The following is an 18,556-nucleotide window of genomic DNA, read 5'->3' as shown; positions in this document are numbered from 1 at the left end:
AAAGTGTTGCTAGTTTCCCATGGTCAGGCGTCTGTTGAGAGGGGTTTTTCCCTCAATAGACAGATAGAGAAGGACAACCTGGGTGAAGGCATGCTTGTGGCACTGAGGCAGATCATTGATTATTTTGGACTGGTAGGTGGAATGCTCAAAGTTGAAATCACAAAGGAACTGCTATCCTCAGCCTCCAGTTCTCTACATAAATACCATCAATATCTTGAAGAAGAGAAAAGAAAGAAAGGGCAAGAAGCCATCCAAAGAAAACGAAAAATGGTTGAAGATGAAGTGGATGGTTTGAAACAGAGAAAGGTGTTGGAAACTGACATTGAAGGTCTGACCACGTTGTCAGAAAAATATGCAGACGAGACTGAGGAAAAAAGTGGCAAAACTAGCCACAGTCTTCTGGTAAAATCAAATGCTCTCAGGCACTCTGCCAAGCAAAAACGGGGGGAACTCAAAATTCGAGAAAGAGAAATTGAGGAGAAGGCTAAATCCTTGCCTGCTATGTCCTAATTGGATATTACAATGACATGTAGCTAACAAAATGTACTGTTCTGTAGTGTAGAAGCAGTCAGGAGCTGCTGCAACTTTGCAGGTGGCAGCACCTGCAATAACATTTTAACATAACAACACATTAACATTGAGAGTGCTGCCATCTGGAAACTTGTGACTGCTCCTGGCTGATTCTACAGTAACTGTGAAGTGAATTTGCCAATTGGCTGTGTGGTGCGTTGTGCATTGTCGACTGAATAAGCCCCTGCTGTGTTCTGTATGTTCATTATTAAAATAGATTTTTTGTAAACTTACTATCTTTGTTAATTTCTAGGTGACTCACCTCAATTTACCCCTGGAATTTCGAGGATGTGGTCCTTAAAAAGGGGTTATTTTAGCCCTTTAAAAGTCCTTAAAAAGTCCTTAAAAAAGACATCACATCATGCATGCTAATTCATCATGCATAATTCATGCATGTCTACATTTAAATTTTATAACTGCAAAATTGTTTCATCATTCTTAACCTAGACTTTTTCTGCCCCCAGCCGCGCGATATCGAAGTATTCGCTTCTTGTTTGTTGTTGTTTTCTTGCATCGATAAAGATAAAGTGTGTGCGTGTGTCGGTGCTCTAATTCAAACTTGACGATACGCACTTCATGAAACGACATTCTAAATGACTATCGCATGATAAAATATGCAAGTTGAATCTGATGAACATTTCAGCGCATTCCCTTGTTCCCAACAGTTTTTCCTGACAAACTATATCCAGTCAGTGAAATTGAACAGAATACCAGCACATGTAGTTTCTCTCCCAAAATATGTAATGGTGTACTTGACGTCTGCAAAGATTGCAGATGAAACGGCTGTGTTCATCCCCTGCCCTCTTTCAGAGTGGCATACTTCATAATGCTGCACCACTGTGAATCCATCAGAGTGGAATTTGTTGAATAAAATTCAACTTCCCATTTAACATTTCACAAGGACCTGCCTTCGTTGGCTTACAATCATAACCACTCTCTTCTGAGCAACACTTGCAGGTTAAGTGAGCAGCTTAGTTGGACTGAATTTAATAGACTCATTCTAGTGATTGTATCGAAAAACTAAATAAGTTGTTGGTTTTCCTCTCCATTGTCTGTTCATTGGTTGTGCCCTGTTGACCATGAACATATCTTGTGAAGAATCCACTCATCCTCGTTGTTCTACTTCCTTTACAAGGAGAACAAGGAGGAGCGTTCTTAATTTTGTGGCTTCTTGGTTTTTCAACTGAACAACTTTCAATTGTTGAGTCCATAAGATGGTTCAAGTGGAATACAGTTCAATCTACTTGAAAAACCATGGCAGAACACCCAGTTTTGCATTGTGAGATCAATCTCTGTATTATTGTCGAGTCGGAGTGTTTTAGGCTTCTGCTTCCATTGCATTGCTTGCACTGCAATCTTGTGCAATTGCACTTGGCGAGAAACACTGCCATGACTCTTATCTCCTATGCATTGTAATGGATACTTTCATGCCTTGTCGTCTCTGGATGATAGCTGCCACATTGACACTGAAGTTGTCGATTACTCGGCTGACAACTGGAGCTGGTATGCGTACGATTTCCTGTCTGATGGTATTTTTAAACTCCTGCAGTGTGTTTGGGGTGTTTTTGTAGATTTTATATTTGAGGGACTCCCATAGGTAGTAGTTCAGAGTAGACCAGTCTGGGTGATAGGGAGGCCATGGGTTGTGCGTCCATTGAGAAATGAGTTGATCACCCAGGAAGTGTCATCTCAAAAACTCCAAAGCATCATTAGACGTATGCGGCGGTGCACTGTCTTGCTGGAAGACGACTGAATTCAGTGATTTCTTGCTTCTTTCTCAGTGCTGGAAGGAATCTTCTCTGCAACATGTCCACGTATCTATCTGTGTTAACTGTCACCGTTTGGCTGGCTTCGTTCTCAAAGAAGAAAGGTCCTATTATATCTCTACGTCCGATAGCACACTAAACCCTTGCTTCCGCTCCAGAAACTGGTTGTTCCACATTTTTGTGCAGTTGGTGTTCTGCCCAAAATCACATGTTCAATTTGTTCACACAACCGCTGAGACGGAAGTTAGCCTCATCACGAAGGAAGAAGATGTCAAAAAAAATCCGAGTCTTCTTCTTATATCCGCTGGGCAATGGCAGTGAAATTTGAACGTCTAGCTCTAATTTATTTTGGTCTGGTGCTGCAGTAACTGTATCTTGTATGGATACACTTTCAGATTGTCGTGTACGATTCTGCGAATGGTCATGCGAGAAGTTCTCACCAGCTGTGCAAGTCGGCATGTTGACTTTTTTGGAGAAGCCTGCAAAGCTTCTCTTCCAGCCTCAATCTTGTCAGGTGTTCTTACTGAAGCTTTTCGACCATTGTGTTCTTTAATTTGGTCTTTAACACATCAGGGTCCCTAAACTTTTCAACAGTACATTTGATGGTTTTTCGTATTGTGGAATTGTTGCATTTCGATAAACCCTATGAAACTGCCTAAATTGTGTATAAACATACACTATAAGGCCAAAAGTATGTGGACACCTGCTCGTCCAACATCTCATTCCAAAATCATGGGCATTAATATGGAGTTGGTCCCCCCTCCTTTGCTGCTACAACAGCCTCCATTCTTCTGGGAAGGCTTTCCATTCGATGTTGGAACATTGCTGCAGGGATTTGCTTCCATTCAACCACAAGAGTATCAGTGAGGTCAGGCACTGATGCTTGGCAATTCGCTCTGGCTCGCAGTTGGCGTTCCAATTCATCCCAAAGGTGTCCGATGGGGTTGAGGTCAGCACTCTGTGTAGGCCAGTCAAGTTCTTCCACACCGATCTCGACAAACCATTTCTGTATGGACCTCGCTTTGTGCACAGGGGCATTGTCATGCTGTAACTGGAAAGGGCCTTCCCCAAACTGTTGCCCCAGAAGCACAGAATCATCTCGAATGCCATTGTATGCTGTAGCGTTAAGATTTTCCCTCAATATAACTAAGGGGCTGAGCCCAAACCATGAAAAACAGCCCCAGACCATTATTCCTCCTCCACCAAAGTTTACAGTTGGCAATAGGCATTTGGGCAGGTGGCGCTCGCCAAACCCACATTCGTCCGTCGGAATGCCAGATGGTGAACTTTGATTCATCACTCCAGAGAATGTGTTTCCACTGCTCCAGAGTCCAATAGCGATGAGCTTTGCACCACTCCAACCGACACTTGGCATTGCGCATGGTCATCTTTGGCTTGTGTACGGCTGCTCGGCCATGGAAACCCATTTCATGAAGCTCTCGACGAACAGTGCTTGTGTTGACGTTGCTTCCAGAGTCAGTTTGGAACTCGGTAGTGAGTGTTGCAACTGGCGACAGATGATTTTTCCACGCTTCAGCACTTGGCGGTCCCGTTCTGTGAGCTTGTGTGGCCTACCACTTATTGGCTGAGCTGTGGTTGCTCCGAAACGTTTCCACTTCACAATAACAGCACTAACAGTTGACTGGGGCAGCTCTAGCAGGGCATTAATTTTACAAACTGACTTCTTTCTTTTTTTCGTATACACTGCTGAGGCTCGTATGAGAGCTAACACACAGATCATACAACAAGGGGAGCAGGAGACAAGAGGGGTGGGAGAGGGATGGAAAAAAATGGTGTGGAACAGAGACATGAGATCTGTGGAATGGAGATGGATGGGGTGGAGTACACAGAGAAAGCAAGATGGACTCTACAGAGGCTTTCAAGTCCTTACACGACAGGGACTTTCAGGAAGGAAAGCAGTGAATTTGAAGGAGGTTGGTTTGGGACGGGTTAGCGGGGTTAGAAAATATCGTGGATTTGGAAGGGGGAAGACATGAGATGGAGTTGAACAACTGCTTTGAAGACCTGGAGGGAAGAGTGGGATTGAAGAGTGTGTGGAAGTTTGTGCCAAAAGCAGGAAAAAATGAGTTAGGAAAGAATGAAGGTGAGCAGTGATTCTTGATTTTGGTAGTTTTACCAGAATGGGGCTGCTGGCAGACCTTGAGTGCCCTGCGGAAATATGTGGGGGGGGCAGATATCTCAGACAGAGCAGGGGAGGGGGGCAGACTGGAGAGGAGATGGTGGAAGACAGAAAGACCACCGACCTGCCTGCAGTTAGAGTGAAGACCCAAAGACTCAGCCGCATTGCAGAAGATACCAATGATCCTAAATGCCTTGGTTTCCACAACGTGAAGCCGAGAAAGGTGAGAGGCGGGAGCACCAGCCCAGAGGGGGGAGCAGTACTCCTTCAAGCTGCGGAATAAAGCTTTGTGTATGGTCAGCAGCTCAGGTGTGCCAAGAAAGGACTTTGAACGACAGAGGATGCCCAGTGGGCGAATGGCTTTGTAGACCAGCTTTGGAAATGTGGCTTTTCCCAGGAAAGATTATGGCAGATAGTGAGACCCAGAAGTTTGAATGAAAGGACTTCTTTAAGAGGATTCTTGAAAAAGTAGATTGGGGGGGGGGGGAGTTCCAGATGTTTCTTTCGGCAAGCCACATTGCAAGTGTGAGATTTGTCAGGATTGAAAGGCGTGTTCCCCTTGTTGGACCAGTTTGTGATTTTATCCTCATCTGCAGAGAGTGAAGAGGCTGCTGCTTGCCAATCTGAGAGAGGACAAATGGTATGACAGATGGTGGAGTCATCAACAAAGAGATAAAGAGGATTTTACAGAGAGTCAAAGAGATCATTGATAAAAAAAACAGAAAAAGAACAGGGCCAGAACACTGCTTTGAGGAACTCCAGCCTGGACAGGAAGAGGGGATGAAAGAACTCCATTAAGGGCAACACGTTAACTGCGACAGGAGAGGAAGTCTGCGAGCCGTGAGTGGAGATATCCTTGGATACCATAGGAAGAGAGTTTGGTGAGCATGGGCAGGGTGACAGACCATATCGAAGGCATGCGATATGTCTCGGGAGATGGTTCTGATTTCATGTCTTGCATCGAGGATCTCCATGCATTGTTGGGAGAGCAGAAGCAGCATTTCCAGGGTAGAGTGACCTGGTCTGAATCCAAATTGATGATCGGAAATCAAACCATCAGAAAAGAGTAAGGATTTAATGTCAGAAGCAATGATGGGTTCCATAACCTAACTGATGACTGGGAGAAGGCTAATTGGTCTGTATTTGCAATGATCTGTTTTTGCACCTTTTTTATGCAGAGCTGACTTGTTGGATAGGTGCCATCCTATTGACGGTGTCACGTTGAAAGTCACCGAGTTCTTCAGTGTGGCCCATTCTACTGCCAATGTTTATCTGTGGAGATTGCATGGATGTGTGCTTGATTTTTACACACCTGTCAGCAATGGGTGTGCCTTAAATAGCAAAATCCACAAATTAGAATGGGTGTCCACATACTTTTGGCCATGTTGTGTATGACTTCATCACAATAAAAGTCTCTAAGATGAGCGTTTGCTGGGGCACAGAGAAATTGTTCGATTATTATGCTTGAAACTTGTATGGAAAAAAAAACACTTTAAACCTTGTTCTTTAGGCGACCTAAGATGTAAAAGAGGGTCGCAATAGTAAAAATAGAAGGGCACTCTGCCACGCAATGCTTGATCCACGAGAACATATCGGGCCCAATACATTTTTGAAATATCATGCTCCATATCGTTTTTGGCCCATCTCTCAATGGTGAAGAATCACTAAATATTAAACGATTCTCATATCCAGATCCGGATTCGGATCTTCACCAAAATCGAATCAATTTGTCGTGGTGACACACACAACCCATCCACCAAGTTTAATCCGAATCCGTCCAAAACTTTTTGAGCTATCCTACACACAGACAGACAGACAGACAGACGGAAACAAACAAACAAGCAGACATAGAGGGGTAAAAACATAACCTCCTTCACCTTCGGTGGTGGGGGTAATTATGATAGCTGTTTGAAAAGATGCACATCCTTTTGGACCACGCTGCAAATGTAAGTCTTTGTTGGAAATACTGCTTCAACTAGTTTTACTAATTTTCAGTTCAATGTTTGCTTCACAATTTGATGTGTTCATACACCATTTATTTATAGATCTGGGACTCTCAAAGCACACCAAGTTACCACAAAGAACCTGAGTCTTGCCGTCTCTGATCGCTTCTGGAAAATGGTGCGGGAATCTGTGGAACAACAGGCGGACTCGTTCAAAGGTGGGGGGTTCTCATTTACACACTGCATTGAAACATTGAAGGTTTATAAAGATATAAATTTGTACTCAAAGTCGAGCCGGCTGGACTTTGAGTACAAATAACACATGGTGAGCGAACAAAGGGTAGAAGGCAACACGGTGTCTTTGGGGGTAGTGGGATATCACAAGGTAACACCAAGAGTATGAATGACTAGGAAGGAGGGAATGTTATAGATTTGGGGGGGGGGATGAGGGGTGGGGTTAATGAGAATTAAAAATATCATGGTGAGTGATGGAGGATGACCTGAGGTGGTGGTGCATTGCCAACTTTATGCCATTGAGGGAAGAATATGAATGAACAGATTGATGAATGGGATTCAGTAAGCAGAAGAGAAGGAAAGAAGTGTCGGTGAACAGTGGGCCTTTGGTTTTCAGGGTTGTGTTGAAAGATGCATTTGACAGTATTTTTAATTGGGATAGTCGAAGTTAATTTTCTCATCTTTCTTACAGACCCTTTAGTATACACACATGGAAAAAAGTTAAACATATCTATTAAATCATACTGTTTGTGAAAAATATATATATATATATATATATATATATATATATATATATATATATATATATATATATATATATATATATATATATATATATATATACATAATGAAATTCATGAGCCTGGTGTTGGCGCAATGGTTAGGGCAGTGGCTTGGGATCCAAAAGGTCCTGAGTTCAAGCCCCGTTGAGCCACTAAATTAATACACCAGGGGGTTGACTCAGCCTGTCATCCTTCCGAGGTCGGCGAAATGAGTACCAGTATACTGGGCCGGTGTATACCCCGGTTAAAATAGGTGTACCATATCCCTGTGTCGTAAGAGGCGACCAGGGTTGTGTCAGGAAGGGCATCCGGCGTAAAACATGTGCCAAATCACGATGCGGATCATACGGATGATCCGCTGTGGCGACCCCGAACGGGAGCAGCCGAAAGAAGAAGAAGAAGATATATAATGAAATTCATATTTTCTTTCAAACATACATGGAAGAACCTTCCATGCATAGGCTGTTTTTTCCCCATTTGTCACAAAGCCAAAGCAAGTTTGCACACCCAACATGTTAAAAAATCAACTTCACCTGGTTAAGGTTTTGAGAATATAATATCATGTGCTTAGTCTGGCGGACGGTGTTCCTACGACCCATGGAAGGCCTCCTGAAGCCCAAGGATGGCAAATTATTTGTATAAACAATGCTGGGATGTCCTCCAGTGAAGTTGGAGGTTGCTTTGGCTTGTATCGGACTGTTGTCAGCAGATTTGCCACAAGCGTCAGTAAACCAATCATGTTAAAGACAGGCTTCAATCTGGATGACCCAGGGTGAACTCCAACAGAGAAAATGAAGCTCTGATTCGGTTTGTCAGACACATTACTTTTGCCACAAATACAGTGTTGCGTCTTGAACGGAATCTCCCTCTGCGGTTATCCATGAGAATCCAGAAACAATTTTTTACCATTCATTTCAATTGAGCACCATAATATTTATGTTCCCCTGTCTCTCCCTCTAATCTCTTTGCTGTTTCTATGTTTCTCCGTTCCTGTTCCTGTTCCTGTTCTGGTTTATCTGTGCTCCCTTTACCCCCTTGTTATTGTTTCTCCTCCCCCACCCGAGGCAGCCGTTGGATCCCTCAACGTGGCCCAAATCCCCTCTTTTATCATGGCTTGGCTGGCTGTTGTTTGTTTTGCCAGCTTTTCCCCATTTGTTTTGCAAGATGAGAGTGATCTCACCGTGAAGGACGCATTCTATGCCACGCTTGAGTCTGTGGTTGGTCAGTGCCCAAGGTGAGGTACTCTCCGAGTCTTGTGTGATTTCAATGCATCGACTGGTACTGATAGGGATGGTTATGAGACGTGTGGGTCCTCATAGGTCTGGAAATGTGAACCAGAATAGCACCAAGTTCCTCGACTTTGCAAGAAGTCGTGGACTTAGGGCTGGTTCGTGGTTTCAGCGCCGACAGGCTCATCACTGGATTAGGTATTCCAATGCTGGTGATGTGGCAAAGGAGATTGACCATGTGCTCCTTGATGGTCGCGGGAGGATGATCCAGAACTGCAGGATCCACCAGAGTGCTTCGTTCCTCAATGCCGAGCCCAGGCTTGTTGTAGAAACTCTGAAGTTGCAGCTAAAATCCGGCAGAATGGTACCATCCCAGCCTCGGCTTGATGTTGGCAAGCTCAAGGATGAGAGGGTCGCCGAGTTGGTATTTGGGGGTTCTGGATGCTTTGGGAAATCCTGAGGAGTTGTCGAGTGCATTCAAGACTACCATCCTTGATGTTGCCGGTGGATATTTTGGAACTCTCTGCAAGGTGAAGAAGAATTTTGTCTCAAGGGACACTGGATACTTTGACCAGAGTCGCAGGACCAGGCATAATGGCAGAGCTGAGCTATTGTGGGAGTGGAGGCGTAAAACTTTACGTGTGCTCAGGGTGGACAAGGAGGCCTATGTGTGAGGAATCTGTGAGGTGTTGAGCATCACCTGTGGTCAAGTGATTCTCGTCCTGCTTACAGGGGAATTCATGCATTGCATTCCTCCAAGCCCATTCTTCGATGCACTGCAGTTAGAGCGGAGGGTGGTTGGCTCTTGATAGAGGAGTCCGAAGTGAAGGCCTTCTGGGCTGGTTACTTTGAACGACTGTGCCAGGCTCATCCACCAGCTGTTGAGTTGGATGTCAGGGGTATTACTATTCCGATTGCTGACCCTCCAATCAACTGTGATCTACCTTCGTTTGTAGAAACACAGGCTGTGATGAACCAGTTGAATTGGGTTAAAGCTTTTGCGATCTGTAGCATCCATGCTTAACTTCTCAAGGCTGTTGGAAATGCTGTACTCGTGTCATTGCATGCAGTAATGTGCTTTCGAACACAGGCCTCATCCCAACTGACTGGAAGTGGGGCCTTGTTGTCCCTCTCTGGAAAGGGGAAGGGTGATCGCCAGGACTGCAACAGCTACCATCATGGTGGTGCGGTGAAAGGTCTTCGCTCAGATAATTCTTTGACAGGGTTCACCACCATCTGCTTGAGCACCACCACCCACAGCAGTCAGGTTTTACACCAAAGAAGTCAACGATCGACCGTATCCTTGCTCTTCAGGTCCTCACCGAATGCAGATGAGAGTTACGGCAGTGGCTGCTTGCAGTCTATGTTTATCTGTGCAAAGCGTTTGTTTCAGTGAGTCGGGATACCCTTTGGAGGATTCTCGGTCTTCATGGGGTGCTACCAAAACAAATCCATCATGGGTGTGTACTGGCCCCCACACTTTCCAGCACTTGTATGGACTGGATTCTGGGGTGGATGTCGGAGAGATCAAGCTGTGGTGCATTTTTTCAGAGTGTCAAGATCTCTAACCTTGGTTACGCAGACGATGCAGTCATCTTTACGGAGACTGGATATCCTTTTGGGGGCCATCGAGGCGCTGAATGAGGAGTCCGACCTGCTGAAATTAAGGGTTTTGCTGGGTCAAATCTAAGATCCAGGCTTTCAGTGACATCTTGGATGCTGCTATGTTGTCTTTATCTGTTTGTGGTGAGGATGTTGAAGTCTCCTGAGAGATTCACTCTACGTTGGCAGTGATATTCATCTCTCCGCTCACTGTGAGCCTCAGGCCTGGGGAGTCATGGATTAACTGGATCATGGGGTGTGGCACGATCGGTACCTGTGCAGGAGGACGAAAGTCCGAGTCTTCAGGTCCTTGATGCTTCCAGGCTTGCTCTGTGGATGTGAGACTTGGACTCTGACCATGAATCTGAGACAGAGACTTAACTCCTTCGGTACCGGGTCTCTTCGGAGAATCTTTGGCTATTGCCGTTCAGACTTTGTGTCCATCAAGCGGTTGCTGAGAGAGACTCAGATGAGATTTGTTACCTGTTTAGTCCATGAGCATCAGCTGCAGCTGTATTGACAAGTGGCTCGTTTATATGTGGCTGATCCTGCTCACCAGATTCTCTCAGCCTCATAAGTGGAGGAGGCCAACGGGTTGACCATGTGACTTGTGGTTGAAGCAAGTTGATCGGCATCTCAAGGAGATTGGGATGGGCCGGGCATCTGCCTGGGGATTGACCAGGCAGAGGCCCTTGGAGGACCGGCAGAAAGTAGACGCAGCGACGCGCTGCTCCAGCGCATACTCCCATACCTGACCTGATGTGTTTATTTTTTTATCTTCCACCCAACTTCCTCTACATTTCCTCGATGCCAAGGAACCGATTCCCCCTTATCCCATTGGCCCTTGGTTTCCATGATCGCGGTTTTAACTATCGTGGCATTTTCCAGGAACCTAACCCCCGCAATATTTGAGGGTTCACTGTATGGATATCAAATGGAAATAAGAAATCTATTGACATACCTCTTGAGCTGAGGTAGATTAGGATTGAGAGGGAAGCAGCATGCAGGTAAAGAGTTGCAAAGTGATGCAGTTCAAGGAAAGAAACAGAGAGGGGTTTTTATTCATAAGTATCTCAGCTGTAATGAATTGTATCTTACTCCGTTACATGCCACTTACTTATTGTTCTACCCCCTGAATCTGTCTTCTACTTTTTTGATTTTGAACTCTATAAAGTTTAGCTTCCTTGATTTGTGTTTTTGTAGTTAATGTTAAATCGATATGAGGAAATTTTTCTGAATAAATATTTTCACAAGATGCTTATTTCTGTTCTGGTTTTCGTCAAAGTTTAATGATTTTGAGAGCGTAAACCTCCTTTTAAAGAGCAATGCCATGCTTTAATTCTTGTAGTGAAACCTTCACCACTTTTTCTATGATATATGTTTATTTATTTCTTGTATATGTGTTGTTACGGCCACGGGTACAGAGTGTTTTATGAGGGGGTCAATCCCTGTTTGTCCTCAGAAGAGACGGACCTGGGGCCACCACTCACAATTAACTTTGTGGTACGGTGGGTTGCTTTAGAACCACGAACGCCAATCAGGTAACCACGAGTTCCAGTGTCCACCATCTCATTTTGCCGTTTAACTGGAGTTCACGTGGCTTCCTGAATGGGGAGCGTGCCCTCCGCAGAGCACCAATCTTATCTTGATTTAGATATTAATTATGGCGGCCGAGCGTTTCACCGCTGGTACGTGCCGACAATGATGGGTCATTTAGTTTGGTAATTCCTTCCATTGATCCAACATTGTCTGAACCTAGATAGACTGGGAGGTAAAGGACAAGCACGGACAGGTTGGAACGTCAACAAGGAATTTATGAATAAGGAAAAAATATATATATATATAAAGAACTTTTTATTTCCTTGTGGTGAAAATAAGTAAATTCAAATCAATCAAAATAATTTAAAGCAAATGAAGAATTAATCAAGCATTGATAGAAAAAGAGACAAAGAGCAGATGCTTATCACTATGCCTTACTTATCAATTAAACACGAGACAAGGGTACCCAGCAGATCATTCAGGGGGAAAGAGAAATCCAGTCGTGCTCACCAAATAGAAGTCGTACGTCAAATATAACGTCCTGAAATGTGTGAGCATGCCTTGTCCATTGCCAGCACCCTGCCTTGCCGTGCGCCCACTCGCAAACAGGCTTGAACACCAATTGACATCGTGTCATCACCCCCAGGAACCATTGATGCCAAGGATGAGGTACGCCAAGAGCAGCTCTCATGCAGAACCAGCATTACCGGTCCGAGCGTCACCCACTGTCAGGAGCCACAACTAACGGACACCTGTTAGGCGCTGAGGAGCTGTGAGAAGCTGTGAGACGCTGAGGCGCTGTGAGAAACTGTAAGGCTGCAAGACCGTCACCAACTGTCACAAACTCAACTGTTGCCAGCTCACCAACTGTCTGACTGGAACTTACTGCAGCAACCGTCTGACTGGAACTGACTGCAGCAACCGTCTGACTGGAACTGAAAATAGCCGTCGCCCAGCTGTCACCAACTGACACAAACTGTCGCAAAACTCTCCAAGCTGTAAGAACAGCCACCAGCTATCGCCAACTGACTGATAAAGACGGTCCTCCTGTCCTTTTTATGGGTGGCCCATCTGGGCGGAGCCTCAAGCAGACTTCAGCCAAATCCACCTTGCCTATTGGTGCATCGTTGCACGTGACAAACCGCCCGCCTCACAATCATTCCTCGCCTACAATGCTATGTTTGTGGTGCTGGACGAACGGCAGAAAGCAGCCATTTACCAAAATTACCGAGCGAAAACGTGGTGCTCATAAAGCGTCAACAGCAATTATCACCTCAATGTTCAGCCCGATACGAAAAAGAGCCAGTTAGCGTCCGGAGAGCTGCTGAACGGGGTGTCGAACGTCGATGGAAAAAGGTGTGTTTCAACGTCGGTGAAAGAGGTGGGTGTCGAACATCGATGGAAAGAGGGTAGGCGAGCCTCCGTTAGCCCAACGGCTGGCTACCTCAGGTGCATGAATGTGTCTGTCGTAAAGAGAAAAAAAAACTTCCCATAAGAAAGGGAATCCATTCTTTACCCTTCTCAACGCATCAAAGTTGCCCTTTACCCTTCTCAAAGAATCCCACCAGACATGGAGATGGGTCTATCCTGGACATGCATTTCGGCAAATAACTGTCTGAGGACCTAAATGTTTGCATGCATTTGTCGTATCCGATTCTGAAATCCATAACAATATATTTTTTTACATGTATATATATATATATATATATTTTTTTTTTTTTCTTCTTGTATTGTGTATTATTCTGTTTACCTCTACCATCAAAAGTGGAGGGAGGTTATGTTTTCACCCTTGTCTGTTTGGTTGTTTGTCTGTGAGTTGGATATCTCATAGTTGTGGACTGATTCAGCCAAAATTTGGTGGTCAGGTTGGGTGGGACAAGGACGAATTGATTATATTTTAGTGAAAATCTGGATCCTGATCTGGATGCTGGAGTTGAAATTTTTTTTTTTAAGTCATTCTTCACCAATGAGAGATTATTATTGGGATTATTACCCAAAAAAATATTGGGCTCGTTATGTTCTCGTGGATCAGGCATTGCGTGGCGGAGGTATGCGCTCTACTGAGTGCCTTTCTCATTTCTCATGTGTTACTTCTCTTTTTCCCTCACTTTCTTCCCTTCTTACCTCATCCCCGAGGCTCCAGCTACTCAGTTATTTTTTTTTTAGTATTATCATAATTGCATTGTATTTCTCATTTATGTACGATTAGGTCATTTGTTAATATCTTTCCTTTAATTTTCATGAAAGCTGATGAGTTAACATTTATTGATGCAAAATATTCATTTGGATAAATTGATCACATGATGCCTATTCAGAACACATAAATTTTACGAAATATCTGTCTCTCTTAATAATAATCACGCTGAATCCTTACTATTATTCACGGACTGGAGGTGTGTGTGTGTGTGTGTGTGTGTGTGTGTGTGTGTGTGTGTGTGTGTGTGTGTGTGTGTGTGTGTGTGTGTGTGTGTGTGTGTGTGTGTGTGTGTGTGTGTGTGTGTGTGTGTGTGTGTGTGTGTGTGTTTCTTTGTCGTGCTCCTCCTCCTCTTCCTCCTATTCCAGTTCTGGCCCGATTACATCCAGACTTGCTTCATGGGATCAGCATGACCCCAATTCGTGCATCAGGGTGTTTTTATTTCTGCCAGTGGTCTTGGGTGGGGGGTGAGGAGGGAGGAAAGATGGGACAAATTCTCTCTGTAAATGTGTGTTGCATCACACCGCTCCAGGTAGCAGAGGTTATTACAGGTCCCTACCCTTTACAGTACAGTATTCCTGTCACCACGTTTTCCATTGTAGTGAAGTGCTTTTGATTATAAGCCGAAGGTATGTTTTTGCTTCATGCACGTAACCCAGGTTATTTTTATTTTATTTTTGGGAGCAATTGAGGCAGCTGTCAGTTGCCTATACATCGCCCAAATAAAGGTGTATGTCAGAAGAATGTGGTGCTTGCTTGGAGCAAGATCGCACGTTGGGCGTGTACTCTGCGAGTTTGAATATAATTTTGACATGAATGATTCAGTATCAAATACATCCATGCAATATTATACTGAATATTAATTCTCTGAAAAATTTAAAACCCATGAATGAAATGTTTTCTCTTTCTTACATGTTAATGTAAGAACTATGAGGACAGAAATTAGGAATTTCTGCGAGCTCTTCAAAAATTATCAACCCAAATAATTTCTGATTGGTCTTTTGGATATATGGCTTTATGATAAAGTTTGTTCTCTCTTCTCATTGCCAAGTTTTGAATTGGTAACAAATAATAGACAAACTCGAGTAGGAGGAGTTGCATGATATTTTCCTTGAATTGCGATTTTTTTTTTTTTTTTGGCTGCTCTGAGAGCACCCTTATTCTGGACATTTCCATCTGTCTGTCTGTCTGCAAAACTGGTCAAGCCTAGGGGCTAAAGCACTGAACTGATTCCAATGAAATTTGGTAGGTAGGACCAATATTTCAGGGAATCGTGTGCTTTCGAATATGGGACCGCGGGCCTGAGCAACAGCATAGCAACGGCCCTTTAAAGTGGTCAAAAAATCGAAATAAATCAAAAAAAATCGAAAAAACGAAGCTTAGAGTTCTGTGCGCAATCTAGCGAGCTCCCTTCGTGCCAATTTGCAGCCCTAACAAAAAATATTTGTAGGAGGAGATAGGTTTTGGGTGAGTACATGTCAAACATTTCAGAAACGGTTAATTGCGAATATCTCTAAGACAAAGAGTCTGGTTTTGATGAAACTTGGGTGAAATATGTACAATGTGACAGCATGTACACAAAAATGAATGGTTGCTATGCACACCTCCGTTGCTCAGGCCTAAGTCACATTTGCCACGGCGGCCGTGGGGTCTCCAAAATCTACGGCCACTAGCAATTATACGGCGGCCGCAGTATTTCCACGGTTACACAATGTAGCAGTCACATATGTTTTTATTTTTCGGGTAGCCGCACGGCGTATTTAGAAATTGTGGAGACCGAAAACGTGGGGTTGCTGTACGGTCTTTGATTTGATGTCGCACAGTGACCTTTAGGGGGCCCTGCAGCGGCCATAGAATTTTCAAGGCAGACGCAAGGTAGCCTCAAGGTGCCCGCAAGGCGACCGCAGGGGGGCCCTAAGGCCAACGTGCGGCCAGACAGACGGTAACGAATGGGTTAATTTATTTATTTCTGTATTTATTTTACCAGTTTTTTTTTTTTTCGGCTTGTCGATTTGCTACGGCGAACGTAGAAATGAAAAAAGTTATATCTCCGCGTTATAATTCCACGGCGACCTTACGGCCTGTAAAAGATAGCCAAATGGCGTCGGGCCACCCTGAGGCCACCGCAAAAACTCTGCGGCCGCCGCACGTTTCTGTCAATTCAGAGGGCGTACGGCCGCCGTATCCTCGCCGTAGAGCAAATGTGACTTCGGCCTTAGCAACAGCTAAAATACTTTATCGTACATCGTACACTTATTGTACAAAAAAATCAATACCTCCCAAACTGGACCTCCGAGGGACCTATTTTTTTGTGCCCAAGAGAATGTCTTGCATCATCATATAAAAAAATAAAATCTTTCGCGAATTGATAAATGGAATTACCAGGGCTGCCATTTGTTAGAGTCTCTTTGGAAACATGCTTGAAATTTCACAAGGCTGGTTTCTGGGCGCAAACTAAGAGGGCTGTGATAATCTTATTTATTGTGCTAAATTGATTGATAGCATGTACATGAATATCGGCTCATCGCGTCGGCCAGCTTTCCATCGAGAGTGAGCAGCCATGTCACCTACCGGCTTGTAACATTAATTCTGAGTTAAATTGTGTGACTCCTGTACTAGAAATGGTTTTTATTAAAATTGTTCATCCTGGTTTAAAAAAAAAAGAAACTTTGATCGATGGTATTTATTGACCACTTGCAAATGTACCCATCCCCAGTGATGAGAAAAGTTTAAGTTAATCTATCAATTTAAATTATTTCATCAACTTTAAAAAGGATTTTTTTTTTTTTTTTGTAATGTTGAAGGCTACAGGCACGGACTAAATAGTCCTCATCGAGGCCAAGCCTGAAATAAAAAAACTGCATAGAGAAGTAAGAAAAGAGAGAATAATGTGAGGAGGGAAAATGAGTGAGTAAGAAAAAATTATGATGAAAAGTATATGATGTTTGTTTGCAGAAAGGAGAGATTAAAGCCAGCCCGGTAGCTATAGTTTGAGTGAGACAGAAAGTAAGACCAGCAATCCTGACACAGAGAGTGTAAGATGGTTCCGGGCACCACTTTAACGCTCCTAAGTCAGAACAGTCGTACCACCCTGGGCAGTTGCGTCAACAATCTATTTGTTTTCACTCAGAGCCAAGCTCTGAGCAACTTATACTGCACATACATGAAACATCGGGCAGCAGAGGTTAGATTTATCTAAAAAGAGTGCAAAATATAGCCATTTTAAATTGTGTGTTACCTCATGAAGATTTGCGTGAAATTTACTTTAATCGAGATGTTCGTGTTGATTTTTAAGATTAATGGAAGGGACAATAAAGTGACTGACTACATTGCATCAAGAAAAGTGAAATAAAAATGCAAAATAACCAATCAGCAGATTTTTCTCAAACACAACATTGGAAGCAGCTGCCGTAAATGGGAGACAGATGAACGCATGGACAGACACCACAGTTTGTGATATACACATATATATATATATATATATATATATATATAAATATATATATATATATATATATATATATATATATATATATACATGGATATATATATATATATATATATATATATATATATACATATATATATATACATATATATAAACACATATATATATATATATATATACATATATATATATATACATATAAATATACATATATACAAGCCGGTAGGCGACATGGGTGGTCGCGACATAATTGCATACTAGTCATACAGTTTTTGACGGATCGGGCTGAAAAGTTTTCACAAACCGGTTGATTATAGTGCGCATAAAAGCCTGGAAGCCGATTTTTGATTTTCGAAAAAATTAATTTTTTAGGATTTTTCAAAAAATTCAAAGTCCCGTTGCTCGGCAACGGTTGTGTCCATAGCAACGGTGCTCAAAAGCATAGAACTCGATCCTGGTATGAACCTACCTGTCAAGTTTCATCAAAATCGGTTGACTCCTCTGGCTTCCAGAGCTGTCCATTACAAACAGACATACAAACAAACAAACATACGTACAAGCCGGGAGGCGACATGGCTGCTCGCTCTCGATGGAAAGCTGGCCGACGCGACTCGCTGATATTCATGTACATGCTATCAATCAATTTAGCACAATAAATATGATTAGCACAGCTCTCTTAGTTTGCGCCCAGAAACCCGCCTTGTAAAATTTCAGGCATGTTTCCAAAGAGACTCTAACAAATGGCAGTCCTGGTAATTCCATTTATCTATTCGCTAAAGATTTAATTTTTTTTATATGATGCTGTAAGACATTCTGTAATGTAAGATTAAGACATTCTTTAATGATGCTGTAAGACAAGACAGATATATATAGATATATATATATATATATATATATATATATATATATATATATATATATATATATATATATATATATATAATATATATATATATATATAATATATATATAATATATATATATAGATATATAATATATATATATATATATATATATATATATATATATATATATATATATATATATATATATATAGATATATAATATATATATATATATATATATATATAGATATATAATATATATATATATATATATAGATATATATATATATATATATATATATATATATATATATATATATATATATATATATATATATATATATATATATATATATATATATATATGTGTATATATATATATATATATACACAGTCAAAGCTCGTTACTATGCCACCCGTCGGGACCGAGCAAAAGTGGCATAGTAGCGAGAGTGGCATAGTAACGAGATTTTGTAAAAACGG

General features: G+C 42.5%; 1 protein-coding gene across 4 annotated transcripts in view; it reads left to right on the top strand.

The window, feature by feature from the left end:
* The window catches only part of OPA1 (OPA1 mitochondrial dynamin like GTPase), a 106,617-nt gene that overhangs the window by 52,151 nt on the left and 35,910 nt on the right, over positions 1 to 18,556 (top strand). For all 4 annotated transcript variants that reach the window (XM_085899003.1, XM_085899001.1, XM_085899002.1 and 1 more), the window contains one exon: positions 6,522 to 6,637. In XM_085899003.1, coding sequence (XP_085755129.1) covers positions 6,522 to 6,637 — 116 coding nt within the window. The remainder of the gene's footprint in view (positions 1 to 6,521; positions 6,638 to 18,556) is intronic.

Source organism: Eptatretus burgeri, chromosome 10 (genome assembly GCF_056783735.1).
Source record: "Eptatretus burgeri isolate ZD-2024b chromosome 10, Ebu_testis_v1, whole genome shotgun sequence".
Taxonomy (NCBI): Eukaryota; Metazoa; Chordata; class Myxini; order Myxiniformes; family Myxinidae; genus Eptatretus; species Eptatretus burgeri.
The sequence above is the reverse complement of the archived record's forward strand: the minus strand, read 5'-3'. Positions and strand labels throughout refer to the sequence as shown.